General features: G+C 43.1%; 1 protein-coding gene across 1 annotated transcript; it reads left to right on the plus strand.

Moving 5' to 3' along the window:
* Positions 1-5697: 5697 nt before the first annotated feature.
* LOC117866991 (glutaredoxin-C10) lies at positions 5698-6403 on the plus strand. Its single transcript, XM_034751300.2, has one exon. It carries the CDS (start codon positions 5806-5808, stop codon positions 6136-6138), a length of 333 nt encoding a protein of 110 aa, XP_034607191.1. The 5' UTR covers positions 5698-5805; the 3' UTR covers positions 6139-6403.
* The last annotated feature ends 2340 nt before the right edge of the window (positions 6404-8743 follow it).

An 8743-nucleotide genomic window follows, 5' to 3' on the forward strand; every position in this document is an offset into this window, starting at 1 on the left:
TCCCTGATATGCATGTTGATACTATTATGGAATCTCATGATGCAACATTTTTTCAGAATATATTTCCTCTTAAAGATATGCATAGCAACTCTAGATTTTCTGTTGAAATAACTTCTGAACCTACTGCACCTGTTGAGTCTTCTGAACAACCCGATGAGCATTAGCATGAGGACGTCCTATAGAAGGATGACAGTGAAGCTCCTAGAAGAAGCAAGAGATAGAGGGTTGCAAAATCCTTTGGTGATGATTTCACTATGTACCTTGTGGACAATACTCCTACGTCCATCATTGAGGCATATGCATCTCCAGATGCAGACGATTGGAAAGAAGTTGTCCAAAGTGAGATAGATTCGATTCTTTCTAATAGGACATGGGAGCTCACTGAACGACTCTACGGTTGCAAACCAGTGGGTTGTAAATGGGTGTTCAAGAAGAAGTTTAGGCCTGATGGTACTATTGAAAAGTACAAGGCTAGACTTGTGGCCAAAGGTTACACACAAAAAGAAGGTGAAGACTTCTTCGATACCTATTCATCTGATCGCTAGACTGACCTCTATTCAAGCACTACTTTCTCTGGCTGCCTCGTATAGTCTTATCGTCCACCAGATGGATGTAAAGACAACTTTTCTAAATGGAGAGTTGGATGAGGAGCTCTATATGGATCAGCCTGATGGGTTTGTGGTAAACGGTCAAGGGAGCAAGGTGTGTAAGTTGTTGAAGTCTTTGTATGGCCTGAAAGAAGCACCTAAGTAATGGCATGATAATTTTGACAGAACTTTAACTTCTGCGGGCTTTGTCATTAATGAGATTGATAGATGTGTGTACCATCGCCATGGTGGGGGTGAAGGGTTATATTATGCTTGTATGTGGATGACATACTGATCTTTGGCACAAACATTGATGTGATTAATGAGGTCAAGTATTTTCTATCACGGAACTTTGATATGAAAGATCTGGGAGAAGCTGATGTTATTCTAAACATCAAGCTGATTAAGTATGAGAATAGGATTACTCTTTTGCAATCCCATTACGTGGAGAAGGTCTTGAACCATTTTGTTTATATAGATAGCAAGCCTTCTCCAACACCTTATGATCCCAGCGTGATACTCAAAAAGAACAAGAAAACTGCTAAAGACCAATTGAGATATTCTCAGATTGTCGGATCACTCATTTACTTAGGTAGCGCAACAAGACCCGACATAGCTTTTGCTGTGAACAAATTGAGTAGGTTCATGTCAATCCCGGGGTCTGATCATTGGCATGCACTTGAAAGGGTTATGCGCTACTTGGTGGGTACTATGAGTTATGGGATTCACTATTCCGAGCACCCTGCTGTGCTTGAGGGATATAGTGATTCGAACTAGATTTTGGATGCTGATGACCTATATGCCACGAGTGGGCATGTGTTTACCCTTGGAGGTGGTGCAATATCATGGAGGTCTTGCAAACAGACCATTCTGACGAGGTCAACCATGGAAACAAAACTTACTGCTTTGGAAACAGCCACTGTTGAGGCAGAATAGCTGCGTGATCTCTTGATGGACTTGCCTATAGTTGATAAACCAATACCGGCAATCCTTATGAACTGTGACAATCAAACGGTGATAGTTAAAGTGAACAGTGCTAAGGATAACGCAAAATCATCAAGATATGTCAAGAGACGACTGAAGTCTAGCAGAAAGTTGAGAAACTCCGGAGTAATAAGTGTGACTTATATTCAAACAGATAAAAATCTGGCATATCTCTTTACAAAAGGGCTATCACGGAATGTGATAGAATGTACATGAAGGGAGATGGATATGAGACCCGTTTAAGTTGCCGTAGTGGTAGCCCAACCTATGTGATTGGAGATCACGTGAATTAGGATATGGGAAAAACAAGCTGTCGGTTGACTGAGGAGAGTAAATTATTAAACTCTCTCTATATAAAAATGCAATACTCTCAAATGCTGCAAGGAAGGTTAGCAATGTGCTTTAATGTGCTTCTATTGACTTGATTAAGCGAAGATGCTGTCCTACAAAGCATTCTTGAAAGAACACACATATATGAGCCTGACTATACAACATCGCAGTCTATGAGACTTGGGTGATCTCTAGTAATCTCATGAAGAGACCAAGGAGTATGACGAATATGCTTCACCTGTGGGGTAGGCTACTGGCAGCGAGGTACTAGTTCCAACTCTGAGTGAAACTTGTCCGCACAAAACTTGAAATTCAAGGCTTAGTCCATTGTTAAGTTATGGATGAATGTAACTTGAAGCTCTAGGCGAGAGTTCAACTTAATAGTTCTTGCTGAAACACTAGTATATAAACTGTAAGGAGAAACAGGCAAAATCTCTGATAGACTTTTGAGATCTTTTGGGGGATTGATGAAATAATGGGCTTGTCCCATTTCAATTTAAGAAATTCCAAATAAATCTCAAAGGCCCATGTGGGAATGAGCAAGTGGTCGGAGTGGTGCAAACCTTTTGTCCCACATTGCTAGTGGAGGAGAAGGATGGCCAACATAAATATAGAGGTTGTCTCCACTCCTCCAAGCTATGTGTGTGGGGAGAAAAGGAAAGCTCCACATGCACGCGCTCGCTCTCCATGCCACGCCTCGCCGGGCGGGGCGAAGGGCGCGGGCATGCGACACCTGCGTGAATGGTCCACCGAAATCCAACGTCCAACCTTGCGGTGGCGTGGTTTCCTTGTGCCATTTTATTTTTTGTTACTTGGTCTTTAAGTCAGTGAGATATATGGAAGCCTAATCGGTTTAGATCACGATCGCGACGTGAGATCGTGGGTTCTCCTCTATATACGACCTATCGGCCTCTACCGAAAAGACATCTAATCGAGCTAGGGTTTTGCCTCTTCTCGCTGCTGTGGCGCCACCGTAGTCTACTCCATCTCGAGCACCGGCGCGCACCGACGAACAGGAGAGTAGGTCTCCGGAACATCTCGCTCTTGTGATCCTGCACCGGGAGAGGGCGAATAACGGTTTTGGAAAACGCTCCGCGCGACTGCTCAAGGTCTTCACCACGGCTCGTCCTCCGTCCAAATCAGGCTTTGCGGCGTACATCGTCTTCAACATCGTCCGCTGCGCTCCGTCTGCAACAGCGTCGTCATTTCGTCAGCACCGCTTGTCATCAGAGCTCACCCGCTAAGTACGTACGCCGTGATCCAATCTGTTATTTCAGCATGTTTTCTGAGATCATGAAGCTGTGCTTGTTGTTGCCTTGTATGTTAGAGAATCGCATGCTAGGTTTTATTCTTGTTATGATAAATCTAGTTCGGAAATTAATCATGCAGTTGTCTAATTTTCCAACCGTAGTTTGTTGGCATTCTTTGTGGTGAACCGCGCCATGCCAAACGCCTGCATGTGACATAGAGGTCGTATTGAAGATGTTGTCAGGAACAAATGGTGAACACCTTCAGCGAGACAAGATATATAGCAAACTGGGAAGATTTATCTAGTACGGTCGAATTGTGTGATGATTTGATGAGCAAGAATGGTGAAACTATACAAGGACAAGAGAGTCCACTACGGAAAAAGGAAGTGTGACTGAGGGAGGGGCCGAATGCGAGTGCAACCTATCTGTATGAATATTCAATTCTGGACCTGAAGATTGATATAAAGTGGCTGCTCTTAGCCGAAGGGATCAGATCCTTCTGTCATACTGTCATGTGACGAAGCATCGCCGCGTTGTTGTCGGCACATTTGCTTTTCCTATGGACTTCTGTATTAATTTAAACTCGAGCTCAAAGACCGACCTGAGCTCTAAAGTTAAGCAGTGACGCAGGAAACACTCACTTTTTCACACAGCTGAAGGAAATAGCATGTGTATTGCACTCAGACTGCTAACAACAGCAGAACAAAGGTTCACTGTGCTCTCGCTGCTTTTCAGCTTGTCAACAATATATTACAAACAGTATGCTAACATCTGCACTTGGTCTGTATTTGAATCTTGAAGTGCAGGTATGTGTTATTAATAAGTCTTCTTTTCAAGATTGTTATAAAACAGTGGCTGAACAAAATCTTTTTTCTCTCTTGAGATATTTCCAGATTTTTTTTTTCTCTCTTCATTGCCCCTCACCTTTACTTTCGTCTCAGATATGCTTTTGCAGATCATAGAATGTAGCCCCTTGCATACATGAGGAGCCAGGAACTGATCAAGCTCAGGAAGGAATCTCAAGATGCAAAGTTCCACACATGGTCCGCACTGCGAGGACAGATCTTGAGGATAAGGATACATGTCTATCCAGATATTCTCCATTGTCGTCTGCTGGTTCCAGAGGTTTGCATCATATACAAGAGAAGATGTGAAGATGCATCGCGGCTTATCAACGGTGACTGTTCCATAGCATCATTTAAACAGCATGCTCTTGCTGATATGCAATGCAAGGTTCTGCTGCGTCTTGCTGATAAGGATGATGCGGCTTGTTAAAGGTGGAAGTCTTCAGAGAGAACCAGACATAGCAAATTGGGTGTCTGACTGAAGATTTGTTCACTAAGAATGGTGTGAAACTGTTCAGAAGCAACGTGAGAATGCAAATGGGGCAGATTCTGGCGCCACGGATAAGGTCAGAAGAGAGACTGACTGTGGATGATGAAAGTCGTCAGAGATAACAAGACATTGCAAAATGGGTGTCTGACTGAAGATTCATTCACTAAGAATGGTGAAACTATTCAGAAACAACTTGAGAATGCAAATGGGCAGATTCTGACGCTACGGACAAGGTCAGAAGAGAGAGTGACCGTGTGAGGGGGACTGAATGAGACCGTAGGCCCTCTGTCTGAAGATGCCATTCTGTACCTGAAGAACAGGGGCTTGATCCCTCCAATACAAAGTGGTTGTTCTTAGCCGGAGGAATCAGATCCTGCTGTCATACTGTCATGTGACGAAGCGTCGCCGTGTTGTTGTCGGCACTTTTGATTTTTCTATGGACTTCTGTACTTAACACTCGGACTCAAAAGGTCTGAACTCTCAAGTTAGCAGTGATGCAGGCCAGCATTCAGACTTTCACAGAACTGAAGAACACTACAACTACTAGGTAATGGAAATGACATACATTGCATCAGAGGTTTTCAGTGATTACAAGGTTCAGAATTCAGACCCTATATCAACAAAGCAGAGAAAAATTTCACTGTTCTCATTGTTCTATTTTTGAGCTATTCAACCATGTCTTACTAGTATGTTAACGTGTGTACTTGATCAGTATCGGAATCTGTAAGTGCATACATATACTCTCAAGATTGTATGATTATAAATTGTGACTGAACAATTTATTTCTACCCTAAAGAAAATCCACAAATATACGTTTGTGTATAGTCCTATCCTCATTTGAAAAGATCCATTTGTTTTTTCAGATTTTAGCATTGGAATTTCGGCATGAGGTCAACTCGTGTTATGAGGAAAGATTCTAGTGCTCCAAGGCCCTCATGCATGAACACACACACGGATTCTTATCCAAAACTAGCTATCCAATCTTTAACTGGCCTGCACTCTACCAGAAGAATCATTTTTCAGTTACACATGAACCAAATCTAGCTATATATGTTCCATATGCACATAAAAGAATATAACATGCTTAGAAAATGCTATGATCTCATTAGCAAAAAAAAAATGAAAATGCTATGATATGGTTGTTCAGAATCTTACAATAATCCACTGCAGATAGGCACACATACTGACATCTTTTTCTAGCCTATAAAAGGAAGCCATGGCCAGCACCAAGAAACCAGACCAGTCAACTTTTGCAGACCATCTACAACTCTAAAGAGGGACGAGTCTAGAACCTTCCGGGGCACCAGACCATTGAAGTGATGGACCGCGTTGCGAGGCTGGTGTCGGAGCGGGCGGTGGTGGTGTTCACGGCGAGCAACTGCAGCATGTGCGACGTCGTGACGTCGCTGCTGGGCAGCCTGGGCGTGAACGCTGCCGTGCACGATCTGGACAGGGACCCCCGGGGCCGGGAGATGGAGCGGGAGCTCGCCAGGAGGCTGGGCGGCGGCTCCGGGCCCGGTGGCAGCACACCGACCGTGCCGGCGGTGTTCGTGGGCGGCGACCTCGTCGGTGGGACCAACAGGGTCATGGCGCTGCACCTCGCCGGCGAGCTCGTGCCCATGCTCAGGAACGCCGGCGCGCTCTGGCTGTAGAGAAATTGATCGAGAACGTCCAAGCGCGTGCATGGCATGCACACGCGTACGTTCATGCATGTCGTCTTAGCTTTATCGTCAGTCAGATGTGTATACTATAAAATAAAAAAAGATGGTAGGAAGGAGATAGGGAGAGATAATGTAGAAGCGTGCGTGAATGCCAGGTTTTTTGTGTCCTGTGCTTGGAATATAGATAAGTATATATATCGTCTCTGTTTTCATCAAAATGGTGAGCAATGTTATTTTTTAAACTTTGTTATTCAAACTTTGATCTATGTATTTTTCGTTTTAGGGGAAATATTTCTAGTCTTTTGGTACTTAAAAATGCACAAGTGACATGTGACAGCAAATTTAGAGAATACAATTTCACTTAAGTATTCTGAAAGTTGTTAGTCAGTCATAGCTAGAAATAGAATGCTAGAATAGTGAAGTCAACCGTGACAACTGCTCGAAAATAAACCTCTGTAATTATTCTTCTCGTTTGAATTTAGATGTAACCGCTAGTAGTATGTTGTTATGCAATTATGCAGTTAATATCGAATTGAATTGTGTGTAATGAATTAATCTGCTGAATGCGGATACGAGCAACAGTCGTTGACCCAATTCCTCAAGAATCAAGAGGTGATACGTTGCCCTTGAGATGGTCGAGGGGATCAATGTTTGAGCTACTGTTTTGGACAAATTTTGACTGAAATTTGAAATCTAAATGAATTCGTCCCAAAAATTACCGGTACTGCCAAAATTTAAAGGCAATCTGCACAGTGGAGTCGGCAGCCCGGCAACACACCACATAGATGTAGCATCGAACAGCACTAGGGCCGCTGGAAGCTACAATATACCTGGCAGAAATCAGTGATTTGTGCACATAAATATGGAATCAAGAAAATTCCATGGACTGAAACAAATTCAAGGGCTTCACGCCTTGATTACACCATCAACCAAACACAAGTTCAGTAGACTCTAGAAAGCGCAGCGACCAGTGACAAACTCACAAACAATGACTGAAACCGTAAAGGCAAAGGCAGATTGACACCACAAAGGAATTTCAGCATTTCCATTATGCAATAGTGCATTTTCTACTCATCTAATCATCTCTGGAATCAGAAGAATCAGAAATGTGCATCAAGCTGCCAATCATCACGCATCAGACCTGAGTTTCTTCTTCCTAGGTCACCTCTTCCTTTTTTTTCTTGTGGTCGTGGGTTCGTGACATCGATGCTCCAGTGGCTGTGATGCTCCAGCTCCATCTTGTGCACTTTCATCAACTTCCTTTTCTTCTGCATTTGCATTTGGTACAGTCCAAAGTAACCAACTCCAGAAGAACATCATTTATTTCCTTCTCTATGGGATCTCTGCTCCTGTTCTCTTTCTTTTGCCTTAGTTTGGAGTTAAATGCACAAAATGCAAGATCCCTCATCCTACCATGAAGTAATTTGCTGGCATTCTTTGTGGTGAACCGCGCCATGGCAAACGCCTGCACGTGATATAAAGGTCATATTGATGATGTTGTCAGGAACAATGGTGAAAACCTTCAGCGAGACAAGATATATAGCAAACTGGGAAGATTTATCTAGTACGGTCGAATTGTATGATGATTTGTCAGCAAGAATGGTGAAACTATACAAGGACAAAGAGAGTCCACTACGGAAAAAGGAAGTGTGACTGAGGGAGGGACTGAATGCGAGTGCAACCTGTCTGTCTGAAGATTCAATGCTGGACCTGAAGATTGATATAAAGTGGCTGCTCTTAGCCGAAGGGATCAGATCCTTCTGTCATACTGTCATGTGACGAAGCGTCGCCGCGTTGTTGTCGGCACATTTGCTTTTCCTATGGACTTCTGTATTAATTTGCTCAAACACCGACCTGAGCTCTAAAGTTAAGCAGTGATGCAGGCAACACTCACTTTTTCACACAGCTGAAGAACAGTTGCTAACTACTAGGAAATAGCATGTGTATTGCACTCAGACTGCTAACAACAGCAGAACAAAGGTTCACTGTGCTCTCGCTGCTTTTCAGCTTGTCAACAATATATTACAAACAGTATGCTAATATCTGCACTTGGTCTGTATTTGAATCTTGAAGTGCAGGTATGTGTTATTAATAAGTCTTCTTTTCAAGATTGTTATAAAACAGTGGCTGAACAAAATCTTTTCTACTCTGAAACTTTTGTTTTCTTTCATATTTAAGCATAGGAAATTTTACATGATGTCAAGTCCATCATGAGTCTTGAGCAAAATGCTCCAATAATTTTCTAAGGCCCTCATGCCTGAACACCAACATGGATTCTTATTCCAAACTACCAAATCTATAACCTTTCATTATTCTATGGGAAGAATCAATTTTCATAACAGAACCGAATCAATCTAGATATATGAAGAGATATAGGTTCCACGTGCACGCGTGCGCACGCCCATACATGCACACGCGCACGCACGCGCCACACACACGTACCACACACACGACGTGTTTAGCAAACGCTGTCAGTTTCTTGCATTGTCAATCAAAGAACCTTAATCCACTACAAAGTTGGTACGCGTGCCAATAACGACTGTCACCCTATATAAAAGACAAGCCATGCACCCGATCGGCAGCAAGAAGCCGCACA

This window comes from Setaria viridis, chromosome 8 (assembly GCF_005286985.2).
Source record: "Setaria viridis chromosome 8, Setaria_viridis_v4.0, whole genome shotgun sequence".
Taxonomy (NCBI): Eukaryota; Viridiplantae; Streptophyta; class Magnoliopsida; order Poales; family Poaceae; genus Setaria; species Setaria viridis.

Bases quoted from the DNA above. Each gene is read 5' to 3' on its own strand.
- LOC117866991 (XM_034751300.2), top strand. From the start codon at position 5,806: ATGGACCGCGTTGCGAGGCTGGTGTCGGAGCGGGCGGTGGTGGTGTTC.